A 15,022-nucleotide genomic window follows, 5' to 3' on the forward strand; every position below is an offset into this window, starting at 1 on the left:
AGAAAGCTCCTTGCTGGGAATCAACAAGGACCTCTGACCTGCAGCAGTTAGGCCAACCAAGCCTCTCCATTGGGCTCATGGTCCAAACCACATTCACATGTCCATCAGCTGATGTTATGTGAGGCCAAGCATGGGGCAGGTAAACCCATGGGGCCAAGATGAATTCTAGCAACTGGTAGAATTTGGCTGGAAAGGAACAATTGTGAGCAGATTCTGAGTGACTTCAAGCCATGGCTGTGATGATGGACATACGGTCCGTTGGGCCCTGTCTTCAGGCCTTTTTAGGGCCCCTATATATTCACCTAAATAAACACAGAATTGTAGAATTGAAAGGAGCCCCAAAAGGTCATGAAGCTCCACCCGCTGGAATGCAGGGATCACAACTAAAGCATCCATGACAAGCTGGGCGGGTGACATGAGGAGGATGCAGCAGGAAGGGCACATGCCCATCGTCCTGACGCCCTGCCAGCCCCACGCTGCTTTGAGGGGCTGGGATGTGGGATCGGACCTGCAAAGCAGAACAGGGCTGGCATGGGTGTTTCCCATGGAATTTCTGTCCTGGTTCTTCTTCAAGTACTTCTTCATACACGCAGAGAGCTGCATGTACAATTCTGAGTTCAGAATAGGTATATGTGGCATCTGTCACTCTCTCTGGGAAGAGGGGTATTTCCCTCCTTTTCATTTTCTCCTCATAGCATAGGGATATTATCTCTTGATGCCACAGATGTGCCAAAGGGTTCTGCCCTGGGCCTGTTCTTCTCATACCAGACCAATCTCATTTCTTTTCTTTTTTTATGGCATGACAAATGTGGTGGATCAGGAGAATGCTGTGGTCATAGTCTATTTTGAGTTCAGTCAGGCTTTTCTCAAAGTCCCCCATGATATTTTCATGAGGAAGCTGATAAAATGCAGAGGAGGGCAGCCAGGAAGATGATGGGTGGGAAACCAAGCCTTATGAGCAATGGTTGAGGGAGCTGGATATGTTTAGCCTGGAAAAAGGGGACTGAGAGGAGATATGATACTCATCTTCAAATATCTCAAGGGCTGTCAGATGGAAGATGCAGCAAGCTTGTCTCTTGATACAGAGAGTAAGACCCAAACCAATGGATTCAAGTTACAAGAAAGGATGGAGGTGGAGTTTCTGGGCATCTCCACACTTTCTTCTGTGAAATTGGTGGGTTTTTGTGTCCACAAGAGTTCCTCAGTTTTCCAATTGTGCCCTTGGACTCCCAAAGGTGGGGACCACATCTCGGGGTGGAGGAGAACCATCTGATTTTTTTTAATGCACATAGCAAGTTCAATAAACAAATAAAATGAAATTATATCAAGGAGTCAGCAGCAAAATCATTACCCATGTTCTGGGGTAACAGAAAAGAGTGACAACAGGGTACTTTGCTATTTCTTCTTTATTAACTGCTGTTTGTCATTCAGATCAGGCCTCAATATGATAATGTAGCATTTGGGGAAAAAGATGGAACCCAGTAAACCAGCACTGGAGACCAAGATGGAGAAGATCTCCACAGCCACCATGTGTTTTCCCTTGGAGCTCAGGTAGACTGGAACAAAGGAGATCCAAACACTACAAAATAACAACATGCTGAAGGTGATGAATTTGGCCTCATTAAAGCTGTCAGGCAGTTTCCTGGCTAAAAATGCTACAACAAAACTGACAATGGCCAGGAGGCCCATGTAGCCCAAGACACAGTAAAATATGGCAGCTGACCCTTCATTACATTCCAGAATAATTTCTCCCCTCACAGAGTGCTTGTCAAAATGGGGGAATGGGGGAGGGGTTCCCAGCCACACAGTGCAAATACCAGCTTGGATAATAGTACAAGTCAACACAATGGCGCTTGCCAGTCTTTTCCCCACCCATTTCCTCATTCTGGATCCTGGTTTGGTGGCCATGAATGCCAGAACAACAGTAATGGTTTTGGCCAACACACAAGAAACAGTCACGGTGAAAACCACACCAAAAGCCATTTGTCGGACAAGGCAGGTCACTCTGTCTGGTCGGCTGAGGAAGATGAGGGGACAGAGAAAACAGAGAAGGAGAGACAGGAGGAGAACGTAGGTGAGGTCCCGATTATTGGCCCTGACAATCGGTGTGTCCTGATGCTTCATAAAGATGGCGAGGGACAATATGGTGAGCAAAGAGCAGAATACGGAGCCAAAAGCTAAGCTCATCCCAAGCGGTTCTTCCAAAGTCAAGAAGCTGATGGACTTTGGAATGCATTGTGTTCGGTTCCTGTTTGGATAGTGATCTTCTGAGCATCCGACACAGTCATTCATGTCTGAAAAGAAGAAAGGATTCCCTTTAAGGGTGCAACTTGAGAGTAGGTATGCATCCTTCTGGCAGTATGGGAATTTCCAGTTGGATGTGCAAGAGACAATCTTTTTGAGACACAGGAGTGTCTAACATGGGGAGAAAGGGCTGTGGACCCGCCTCCCCCAGACAGTGATCTCACAGTCGCTTGCCTGGACAGTAAGGAGGTGGCTCTGGACAGCAGGAGTCCTGTCCTCTGCAGGTGCACCTGTGCAACTCATCTCCATCACCACCCAGGTAATCCAGTGATAGAAAACCTCTGGCCCATGGGGCCATTTTAGCAAGTTACACTTACCGGCCCTGTATCTGATGTCACCTCTGATATTAGGTGTAAAGCAAGTAACAGTGTGCTTTGTAAACCCCAACCATCATCTGATCATTTGGGCTTGCAAAGCACCTCTTTGAAAATGCTGGGCCTCGTTGCTGGGCCATCAGCTGGTTGCAATGAAGAGCTCCAAGTCTGTGAACTTCAATCTCTATGGAAATCAGAACTACATCAATAGTAGCAACTGTGGCACCTTTCACACTGCCACAGATCCTTCGCAGGAAATCTAATATGACACATATCTAAAGCTACCTAATGTCGCCTACCTTTCTGGTATGAAATCTTGCCTTCTGAACACAGAGCACAGTCATAGCAGCAGAATTTCTCCCCTTCCTTCTTTTTTCTCCTAGTACCAGAAGGGCAATTTTTGTTGCATTGAGAGAGGGGTGGCACCTGTGAATTTTAATTAGACATTAGGAAATGTTTAGCACAGGGGGAATGGTGGACATCTGGAGAACCTGAACTCCATTTTCTGGGCTGCAAGGGATCAAGTGGATGGGAGAAATGGCCTGCTGAATATTAAGAGAATTTTGAAAGCGATGAGCTGTCAACAGCCATTAATGGCATCTAATGAGACAGAAGATGTTTTTGTGGCTCTGAAAATGGAGTAATGGCCATTTCAATGTGTTTTTTAAAAAATATAAATCAAAAGGAGGGAGGGAGGGAGTTCACCTTAAGACTAATATTATTATTATTTGGAAAATTAATTTCTTATAAAACTCAAAAGGATTTAAAGTAGAGTTGAAAGGATGTTTGACATCCTAAGTGATTTAAATAAGCAGCTAACATATACACTGTCAGGTTCCTTCTGTTTTTCCACCTGAAAAAACACAAATATTGGGGACTGAGAACCCCAAACTAAATACACTGGGCCGAGAGACAATTGTAAGACAAGTTAAGCAGCCTCAAAACCAAGGATAGTGCGGGACTCTGCCAGACTGCTGCTACTATATCTTGAGAATTACTAGCCTCCAAACCAGGCATTCTCTACAGAAGTCTGCCTCGTCTGTCTCCAGGCTCAGCTCCCTTATCTTTCTCCCCAAAGAAGTTGGTTGGAGATTAGGCTTGGTCACACTCTGCTGGCCTAGAAATCTTTAAAGAATGTACTAGACAGGGAAGTGAAAGACCAGGGTTCAAATGAAACTCATTGGGTGACCTTGGGCCAGTCACTGCTTCTCCCAGTCTACACTACCTTACAGGGTTGTTGTTAGGATAAAACGGGAAGTAAGCACACGGCCTTGAGCTCCTTGGAGGAAAGGTGGACTAAAAATGCAATAAACAAACAAGCATATAATAATGAACTATGTCCTGGCCTGCTTCAAGGCATCAGAGCCCCACAACATTCATAGAGGCTCTCAGAAAGAACAAGTGGGAAAAAATACAGGATCCATGTCTCAGCTAGGCTTCCAAGATGCAAGGATCTCATTTAGGACACACTGGAGTTGCAATTTGCAGAAATCATGCCCCACCTGGTGAAAACTCCTGTGCCACACCATTTTGTCTTCATTGATGGAAAACTCTTTTCCTGGGGGAGCATCCAAATTCATCCATCCAACCTTCATTCTGATGAAGGAGTTATTTGGGAAAGTGACCAAGTTGGTAATATCGAATCCAGCTTCTAATTCCCTGTTCTCACTAAAAGACACTTCTTCTCCTGCACTGTTGTTAAATGAGACACTCTTAAGAAATGGGTGGAGCTGCATCGAGATGGCAGGAAAAGGACAATTGTTTAAAACTCAAACTTATCTTAGGTTCAGCATCACCTTTTAAAGTGCCATTGCCTCTTCCAAGGCAGTAGACAAGATTTCATATAATCACAAAATAATAACAATAGCAATAATAATGGCAAATTTTGATCTATAGCAGCCCAAAAGTCTAATACTGGACATTCTGGAGTATAGCTATAACAGAGTTAATCACAAATAATTTGAGATTTCAACAAGGACTAGAACCTCCAGACACTTTGTATATGATTTGGTATATACAGCAGAACCAGCATTTTCAAAACAACCCCCCACAAACCTGGCAAATCTGGATCTATGCTTGGTGATCTGATAAAATGGGTCTTAATGTGGACTTTAAAGTCTTTATTTAACTCACGTGCAACTACACATCCTACCTGCCTATCTTACAGTTTGGTTATTCTTCTTTCATTTTTTGACTGTTGTTAAAATTGTTGTCTTTGCTGGGACTTCCGGGTTGGTGCCTCCGGCAATGGCGGAGCTCCTCCGATCGGGAGGAACTTGCTCCGTGAAAATCAGGGTCTGACCGCCACGGCAAAGGCGGATACCCATTGAAATCACAAGCGGGAGAAGCTTGTGAACCTGGGATTCGGCTGGCACCTTTTGCGCCTCCCCTACTCGCAGGGAAACCCTGTTTTGGGGATCCGGAGCTACGTGGGGTGAGTGGCGCGGTGCTTCGAATTGACTGCTTCTTTCACGGAGTGAAGCCGCATTGCTGTTGCCAGAGAGCACTGACTTTTTCCTATGGACAATTGCACTTTAAACAACTACCCGTGAGTAGAACGGAAAATTGGATCCTTAAATACCTTAATTTGGCACCGAAACGGGAAGGTCCTAAACAGGAAATCCGCCTTCCTCTTTTGTAAACTTATCTTATGTTCAGCATCGGCTTTTAAGGTGCCATTGCCTCTTCCAAGGCAGTAGACAAGATAAATATTACTATAAAAAGGTGGTTTGTTGTCCAAAATGAATGTCACTGTGTATTTCTGATGATACCATTTTAAATATGTTGCCAAAAAAATTGGCAAGATTAAAGTGGCAGCATTCATAGTAATTGAAACTCAATAGAACACAGCCCAAAAATCTTATGCTGGACACTTTGTACCACTCACTCTGGAATATAGCTATAATAAAGATAATCACAAATAATTTGAGATTTTGACGACTAGACACGTTTCATATGATTTGGCATATACAGCAGAACCAACGTTTTCAAAACAATCCCCTCCCCCAAAACCTGGCAAATACGGAACTATGCTTGGTGATCTGATACAATTGGACTTAATTTGGACTTTAAAGTCTTTATTTAACTCAGGTGCAACTACACACCCTACCTACCTATTTTACAGTTTGGTTATTCATCTTTCAATTTTTGTCTGTTGTTAAAATTGTTGCCTTTGCTTTATCAACAATATAAAATGAAATAATAATTAAAAGATATACAACAACAACAAAAGAACCATTACCTGCCAAGGCTGCAATTTCTGAAGCTGCGGTTTCCATCTTCTCACAATTCCTCTGTCTTTTGCCCTGGATCTGTACATGGCATCATGTAGAGCATGTGCCACAACATAGACGGCATTGTAGATGCTGTAGCTGTGGCCAGTCATGCTCATCTCAAAGCCAGACGAGGGGAGGCTGTCCAGCTTCTCCTGTCCAGTGCAGGGTTCACTGAACTCAGTACTGGACTTTGAAAAGAAACAATAGAATGTCTGCAGCCAGAACTGCTTAAGAAAACCATCTTCACCTGCCATGAAAGGATTGAGGGAGTGAAGAAAGGTCTTGAATCCTTGCACCTCCTTTGAGTGCACTGTGAAGCATATGGAGCCATGAAATGGTTGCATACTCTGGCTCATTTGAAAGGCCACTGCTGAGAAATCCAGTTGAGCAGTCATAATCCATACCTTCTCCATAGATGTCACATTTTCTGCACCCCCTGCTGCTAGCCATAGTTGCAAAAAACCCATGGACTTGGCTTCTCCATAGACAATGACAGCATTGGCTTTGCTTTCCGCAATAGCAAGATAGGCTTGGAGCCACTGGGAGATCCTGTCATAATACTCTTCAAAATATGTGCCTTTTGAAATTCTCTCTGAAAAGGCCAAGCAAATGCCTCTCTGGAAAAGCAGAGTTTGCAGGATTTCCATAAATTTCTCTCCACTCTCACTATCCGCAGCGAGCAACCCAACCCACGTCCATCCAAACTGCAGAAGTAACCCAACAATCCCAGTGTACTGATGGGCTTCATTGGGCACCATCCGGTAGAAGGGAGTGGATTGTCTTAGACCAGCATCCTCTGGGGCAAAGGAGCCATAAGTGAGCTGGAAGGAAACGGATACTTAATTCTCATTAATGCAGTAGCAACATTGATTATGTGTGGATAGCAATGATGAAACCATTGTGCTTTGGACCCACTGTCTTAGTAAGCCCGTCAGGGAATGGGCAGATGAGAAGGAGTGTTCCCCCAATAACATTCCAGAGAGAAGGAAGGGGGGAGAGTATGGTATGGTGGTTTGAGATGGATCACACCCAAGAAGGAAAAATGACCTGGGAAACAATAGGCGATGAAGAACAGGAGCAAGGTAGCAGTCAGATGCATTAGAAACAATACAGTAGCAAAGTGACATTCTCTCTCAAGAGAGTTTGTCAGAGCCTCCTCCTTCCACAAGGATCAGACATGCTCTGCAGAACCCAAAAGAGAATTGTCCTGAGCAGCCACCATAGGCAGCAGGAGGCGTCTGATTTCTAGGCAGAAATTGTCAGGGGGGTGGTGTGATACTCTGAGCAACATTAGCTCAAGGGTGAGAGCATACTTTTGTGTCTTCCTGTGAATTAAAATGAATCCATTGAAAAGCTCTCTCTGCGTCTCTGATTTCACTAGGTAGATAACCAGTGAGCTGTTGACGGCACCCCTGACAGCCCCAAATTGTCCAGGTCAAATTAATTAAGGTAATGTACAAGCGACTGATGAGCAGCCTCCGTAATTCATCCTGGTTGGAGTCTACCTGAGGCCGGCAGACCAAGCTGTTCGCATACATAGAGTAGGTGTGTATAAGTGTATAAGCAAAATGTTCCATTCATACCCTCTGAAGAACATGCACACGTTGGGAAATGGATGAAGGCGGATGAAAGCTTTTATTGAATACAATCTGAAATTGTGAGGGGGGCTATTATGGAATGGAAAACTTTTCTCAACAGGACAGAGGAAAGAAGAATGAGGGGAAATCACCATGTTTGACTCTTACCTGGGGAATCCTGTAGACACCTAAGATGGCTGCCATGTGGAGGGAAACCTCAAAGTCAAGTCCCCCAATGACGGCCATCAGATATTTCTGTTTGTCACACTGGTAGTTGGGTACAAATCTATAGTGTGTAGAGAGCAGCTCCAAAGTGGCCCAGTAGGTCATCCTTTCACTGAAGTAACTATCAAAGATGTGGAATCCTAATGTGACATTAGGTAATAGATAGGAATTCTTGTTGATTTCCTTGACTGCAAACACCAAGGCCAGAATTTGCTGATAGTATTTTGGTACAACACTGCAATGAGAGTTGGACATCAAAGCGTTTTGCTGTGTACCATTTTTTGTGAATCTGTTTAAGGAAACTTAGGTTCCCTGCCTTTCTGTGCTAGGGAGCAACAAGGCAGCTTACAGGCAGATTTATTTAAACCAATAAAGAATTTGGTTTAAACACAGACACCGAAAAACTGTATCACACCTTTGACTCAAGTGAAGCTTGAGTTCCACTAAGATGGCTAGATCCTAGTAAGCCAGGTGTCCTTCAACTTATATTTGTGAAGTTTGTACTTCCTGCCTAATTGCAGCACCTTACATTTGTCCCTATTCAAATTCATTTTGTTAACCCAGTTCTCCAATCTGTTAAAGAAATCTTGAACTCCAAGGCAATGCCTACTCGCTTTCTAGGTCATATTTGTCATCCTGTATTAAAAGCTCCAATTCATCTTGCTTGTTTCCCATACCCTGTGCCTTTCAGTAGAGACAACTGAAACTAGGAATCATTCCCTCCAGCTGCTTCCTTCTTGTAGTTTGTTGCCCTTTTGCAGGTTTCTGGAGCCCCACCTCAGCTTCCGAAGCATCAATGAAGCTATTGCCCCCAACACCAGGCAACCTTCTGTTGCCTGTAATGTTTTGACAATTACTCTGTGTACTTTTTCTGTGAAGATTCTGTAAAACCCAATGGTAGAGCATCTGCTTAGCATACAGGTGGGGCTGGGGTAGACCCCTGTCTGAAATCCTGGAGAGCCACTGCTACTCTGTGTAGACAGGTCTGAGCTAAGTAGACCAATGGTTCCTACTGGCCATTCACCCATTTCCTGTTGACATCAGAATGCTGGGCTCCCTAGACTATGACACCCATGGGCATGGCTCCTCCACTCCGTTAAGCACTGCTCTGGAAAATGAGGTGGGGGATCTTGGGGGTGAGAGAGAAACACACCACCCAGAATACAATCTCCTATCTCACTGGAAGACTGCTCTGTCTTTGCTTCCAAGCTGGATCCTAGATAATCCACCTCGTTCCTATAAGCTTGACTAGAAAATTCAGGTGGTGGGGAGGGTTAAGTCTAAGACTGATCCTATATACGGGGGGGGGGGGATATTTTGCACCCCTCTCTATAAGTAATAAATCCCCATAGAGAAAATAAATAGGAAGTATTTCTGAGCCCACATGGTAACAGGAATTAATATGACATGGGAAATGAAAATTTGCAATACTTACAATGAATTCAGAATCTGATGGATGGATGGCCATTGTATGAAGGTTTCATAGTCAACAGAGGACAAGATGTGAGAAGCAAGTGCACCAATGATAAGGTCACCTGGCTGATAGTACTTGTGAGGGATATGGAGGTGACTGATGCTCCGATTGACATTTGACAGATTCACCATTTGAGGAAGAGAGAAGATTAACAGCATCAACACTGCCATACTAGCAACAATACTTTTCCCTAGACAGAGATTTCCCTGTCTACATCTAATCAGCATTGGCATTAGAAACAGCCTCAGTACAGCAGCTTGCCTTAAATGGCACTCTCCGAATGCACCAGCTAAATTCCCAGGACCTAGGATCCAACTCCAGGGGAAAGCTCACTAAATGAGTCGGCAGCACCTTAGCATTTGCTGGGGATGGCAGAGAGGGTTTTAATTCTTTTTAGACTGGATTCCTGGAAGTCTATGGAGGTCTAATCAGAAGCAGATTATTACCATGTAATTGATAATAACAGGGGAGAGAATAATGATCCCTTTGCCTCAGCTGGTCCGTTGGAAGTAGCAGAGACAATGATTCACACAGAATAATCCCTCAGCAGCCTCCTTCAAGTGTTTTCAAGGCATTGTAATGAGGGGGGAGCAGGAATAAGCCTGTTGCCCCTTCCCCTCCATTGCATCCCTGCTGCCAATTTCATCACCTGCTGGGTTCTCAGAAGAGAGCATCTGCAGCTTGCTGTCCTTATGGTACTTTCTTACACAATCCAGAACCCTAAAAATTGTCAATCACTCAAGAGGATCTACACAGTTAGAGAAAGCTCTTTGTTGGGAATCAACAAGGACCTCTGACCTGCAGCAGTTAGGCCAACCAAGCCTCTCCATTGGGCTCATGGTCCAAATCACATTCACATGTCCATCAGCTGATGTTGGCCTCACATAACATGGGGCCGGTAAACCCATGGGGCCAAGATGAATTCTAGCCACTGGTAGAATTAGACTGGAAAGGAACAATTGTGAGCAGACTCTGAGTGACTTCAAGGCATGGCTGTGATGATGGACATACGGTCCATTGGGCCATGTCTTCAGGCCTTTTTAGGGCCCCTATATAGAGAATTGTAGAATTGGAAGGGGCCCCCAAAGGTCATCAAGCTCGACCCCCTGGAATGCAGGGGTCACAACTAAAGCATCCGTGACAGGCTGGGAGGGTGACATGAGGAGGACACAGCAGGAAGGGCACATGCCCATTGCATCCTCCTGACGCCCTGCCAGCCCCACACTGCTTTGAGGGGCTGGGATGTGGGATCGGACTTGCAAAGCAGAACCGGGCTGGCATGGGTGGTGTGAGGAGCAAAACGTGCCCTTGGAAAAAACTGTGCCCAGGGCAAAGACTACCCTTGTGATTTCAGCTATACCCTCTTTTCTCACAACTGCTCTGTGAAGAGGAAAGTGCATTCAAGAGCAGAGTTTGAGACACAAAGGGTATTGTGAGCTCAGCCATGACTCTCAGATTCCAAGGATGCAGCACTAGACTTCAGAGCACAGGCCTGTAAGGGAGGCAAAATTTAAAACAAAACTTGAGGTAGGGAATTTCTCTCCTGGCTCTTCTGCAAGTACTCCTCCATACACACAGAGAGCTGCATGTACAAATATTCTGAACACATGGTGGATCAAACCAAAATGTTGATCTCAATTCCTTTGATTTTTTTATTACGCGTACACCATATGACTAGATATATTATAAGAATAAGATATGGTAAAATAAGGTAAAATAAAAGGGGTATGTATGTGTTGTATCTTATTGATAGCATTTTCATGTAGCTCATACAATGTCTTTATGTTGTCATAGTGACCTGGCCTCATGGCTGAGGAAAAGGATTTGGAAATAGAACAAACATTTGTGAACGTCACTTTGAAATAAATGTCCTCTTGCTAAATGTTGGGTAATACAAATATATTGTGAGTAAATATTGTGTATACAATGTATACTAGAATATTTTATTAAAACTGCAATCCCATATACATGTAGTGAACTGCAGTAACTTCCATGGATATTATTGCCAATTAATTGTAAAACTGTAGCCTGAGATCGTTTGTGAAAGGACAACAATGTTCCGGTACCATTTGTGAAGTATCAACCACGACACAACAAACCTGGGGAACCATGAAGAAAGGGAAGAAAATGGGTTGGTTTGTTGGTTGGTTTGTTGCTGGGTTGCTTGGTTGGTTTGTTTTAAATGCCCCGCCTCTAAAAAAAATATAATTCAGTTTCTCATTAATTGCTCTCTGATGTTTAGGTCAGGCCTCAGCATAATAATGTAGCATTTGGGGGCAAAGATGGAACCCATTAAGCCAGCACTGGAGGCCAAGATGGAGAAGATCTCCACAGCCACCATGTGTTTTCCCTTGGAGCTCAGGTAGACCGGAACAAAGGAGATCCAAACACTACAAAACAACAACATGCTGAAGGTGATAAATTTGGCCTCATTAAAGCTGTCAGGCAGTTTCCTGGCTAAAAATGCTACAGCAAAGCTGACAATGGCCAGGAAGCCCATGTAGCCTAAGACACAGTATAACAGGGCAGCTGATCCTTCATTACATTCCAGAATGATTTCTCCCGTCACATAATGCTTGTCAAAATGAGGAAATGGGGGAGAGGTTCCCAGCCACACAGTGCAAATACCAGCTTGGATAATAGTACAAGTCAACACAATGGCGCTTGCCAGTCTTTTCCCTACCCATTTCCTCATTCTGGAACCTGGTTTGGTGGCCACAAAGGCCAAAACAACGGTGACCGTTTTAGCCAACACACAAGAAACAGTCACAGTGAAAACGACACCAAAAGTCATTTGTCGGACAAGGCAGGTCACTCTTTCTGGTTGGCTGAGGAAGATGAAGGGGCAGAGAAAGCAAAGGAGGAGAGAGGTGAGGAGAGTGTAGGTCAGATCTCGATTGTTGGCCCTGACGAGGGGTGTGTCTTGATGCTTAGCAAAGATTACTAGAACCAAAAGTGTGAGCAGAAAGAAAAGGAGAGAGAGAAATGCTATGGACATCCCAAGTGGTTCTCCAAAAGTCAGGAAGCTTATTGTCTTTGGAATGCATTGTGTTTGGTCCTTGTTTGGGTAGTGATCTTCTGAGCATCCAATACAGTCATTCATATCTGAGGTAAAAAAGAAAAGATTAGATGCAGACTCATCATGTCTTAAAGAGCAACTACAAATTCCTCCAATATGGACCCCTTAGGATGAAATCGGAAATATCTTAGGTATTTCCCAACAAACCAGATACAATGCAATGTGTTTGAACCCTAAGCCAACTAGCATGTGTAGCTACTGGTGCCTCTTACCAGCTTCATCTGGTATGTCAACTGTGGAGGTATTTGGATCGGGATGGCCTGGCCACTGTATCTGAGGGGAGGAAGGGGGGGAGAGTTGTGTCTCTTACCCTTCTGGGAAGCTATCCTTCCTTGGGGACATGGAGCACAATCATAGCAGCAGAATTTCTCCCCCTCCTTCTTTTTCTTTCTGTATCCAGGAGGGCAACTTGGGCTACACACAGAATGGGGTGGAACCTGCCCGTTGGAATAAGCATGGGAACAGTTTAGCACATATAGCTGTATAGGCTCTTTGGCTCCCATGATCTCAGCTACAATGAGGAACGCATGGCATTCCAAGCATTCTCAGTATTATATGCGCAGTGAGATTTTAGTATTGACTAAGAGGTGCGAATGACCTCCTTAGAACCAACTCAGGCTGAAAAATGCCACTATCCACAATTAGGGGGTTGGGAGGTGCTTAAAATGGCTTTCTTTTGAGCCTCCTTCAGGCACTACAAAAAATGCACGGGGGCTCAAATTGAGGAGTGGGTGAATATTCACCAGCCCTGCACCCAATGTCCAGAGACATCCTTGGTGTACTTGTTCCCCCTCTGATCTTCCTGTGCTGAGTAGGGGGGTGTAAGGAGCAGTCTAACACACATGTCTGAACATGCTTAGAAGCCTCTCTGGGATTTAGAACAATGTGTTATTATCACATTTCCCAACTGAAAAGAGGCTTCAGCTGACTCCTTTTAGAAGCTTTCTTCATATCTTCCTGCCAAAGACAAGGAGCAATCGGGTGTAGTATGAATGCCTAGAAAACGTGCAAATTTCTCATTATGATTTGATCGAAACAATGCTGAACCCAAATGGGTAACAGGTCCTAACCTTCTATTAAAAGAAAACAAAAGCTAAATAAGGAGTCCATGTTCCACATGTGCTTCAAGATATGTACCACACTTTGCTAGGAACACTCTAGACTCATGATCTGCAATGCAATAATATTTTGTTTACCCACATCTCATGGACATTGCTGTCATTCCTCACCTGGAGAAAACTTTTATGCCACACCATTTTGTCCTCATGAATGGAAAATTGCTGTCCTGGGGGAGCCTCCAGATCTATCCTCCCAACCTTGATTCTCACATAGGAGTTATTTGGGAAAGTGACCAAGTTCGTAATATCAAATCCCGTTTCTAATTCCCTGTTTTCACCAAAAGATACTTTTTCTCCAGCACTGTTGTTAAATGAGACACTCCTAAGAAAGGGGTAAAGCTGCATTGAAAGGAAAACAAAGGAGCAATGAATTAAAGCCCGAATGTCACTCCTTACTGAACTCAGTTTGGGGCAGAGTCTGCCTGTAAATGGCAGGGGTTTTAAAGCTCAGACTAGAGCTTTAAATCTTTTGAAGGGTGGTTTCTAGACCTTTTAAATAAGCTAAAGCACATAGTTCCCTGCTGAACAAGAAACAATTACAAGGGCTGAAGCCACAGGGTGGAAGCCTTTGATTACAGATGCAGTAGCCCCAAAAAGTCTCAATAACATCTTGCCATTCCACTCTGAACCGTCTTGCACAACAAATTCATCATCAAAGGCACTGAATTCATTGTTGCCCACTTCACTACAAGAAACACTGGTGGCTAAAACTCTCTCCTTCCTCTCCTCTCCCTGGTCGGAAGAACCACAGATTAATTGGAGAAGCCACTGGAATTGTTGCCTTGGTAGGACTTTTCCAGCTAACCAATAAGTGTCTTAAAGGCCCCCAATAGCAGCGTAAGGGGATGAGAGCTTGTAAAAGGGAAAGAGCAATGGAGGACCTCACTCCCCCAGCCCCTAAATTGTGAGATGAAAGCATCCAAAATGCTAAGGAAAGGCTTAATGCTCGCAAGGGCTAGAGAACTCTGTGGTGTCCTTTGCGGGAGGCACTTATTTCAGTTGGTACAATTATGGCAGTTATGAACAGTCTTAACAGAACAGCAGTTTTGTTCTGTTATGCTGCTGCCTGTCTCAGAGTTAGTCAGTCTGTAGCAGTTTTTGCCTTAGATTCAAATCTATGTAAGATGTATTGGTAACATAAGGAACACCTGTCTGTCTGGTATATTTAATCTAACCCGTGCAAGTACACTGAGTAAAAGTTATTCTCTATTTAAAATATAAAAGAGAGTCCATTGCATAGTTTTTATAGGAGGGGAAAGGGAACTACTTAAAGGGTCAAACAACCCATGTTCTCTTCCACATAACTCTGTAAATAGGAACTAGTGTTTAATTCCCATATAAACGATCAAAGATTGGCAAAGCATGTTCTCCTTCATGGAGAGCATGTGTTGCTGTGGGGTCTGACAGGCCAGCCCTCCATTGCTGGGCGAGATCGTTTAGATGGCCATTGGCGGTGAATGGGCTGTTTGGGTTACTGGGGAAATTTTGATGTTGCCAAGTTGTGGGATGGACCAAAGGTTTTATATACAGGGCACGCAGCATTGAGTGTTCTCTTTCACTGCATGCACCGGATCACCTGCCCACCCTCCCTTACTTAGGGCTCTTGCGTTTGACCTTGCTATTCCTGTCATGGGGTTGTCTGCTTTTGGGGCAGGG

General features: G+C 44.2%; 2 protein-coding genes across 2 annotated transcripts in view; both read right to left on the minus strand.

Annotated features, from left to right (window-relative positions):
* LOC310747764 (vomeronasal type-2 receptor 26-like) overlaps window positions 1-14,310 on the minus strand; it is a 66,980-nt gene extending 52,670 nt beyond the window's left edge. The window contains exons 1-3 of the mRNA XM_083582859.1: window positions 14,248-14,310; window positions 13,478-13,705; window positions 12,559-12,685 (exon numbers count right to left, since the gene is read on the minus strand). Coding sequence (XP_083438985.1) covers window positions 12,559-12,590 — 32 coding nt within the window. The 5' untranslated portion in view covers window positions 12,591-12,685; window positions 13,478-13,705; window positions 14,248-14,310. The remainder of the gene's footprint in view (window positions 1-12,558; window positions 12,686-13,477; window positions 13,706-14,247) is intronic.
* LOC310748144 (vomeronasal type-2 receptor 26-like) lies at window positions 1,396-8,040 on the minus strand (the record flags this gene model as incomplete). Its single annotated transcript, XM_083583750.1, has 4 exons — window positions 7,639-8,040; window positions 5,860-6,714; window positions 2,918-3,044; window positions 1,396-2,294 (listed from the first exon to the last, which is right to left on the minus strand). The coding sequence occupies exons 1-4, from the start codon at window positions 7,948-7,950 to the stop codon at window positions 1,396-1,398; spliced, it is 2,193 nt and encodes a 730-aa protein (XP_083439876.1). The 5' UTR covers window positions 7,951-8,040.
* Window positions 14,311-15,022: the final 712 nt, after the last annotated feature.

This window comes from Podarcis filfolensis (assembly GCF_964270895.1).
Source record: "Podarcis filfolensis genome assembly, chromosome: 13".
In the NCBI taxonomy this organism is placed as follows: Eukaryota; Metazoa; Chordata; class Lepidosauria; order Squamata; family Lacertidae; genus Podarcis; species Podarcis filfolensis.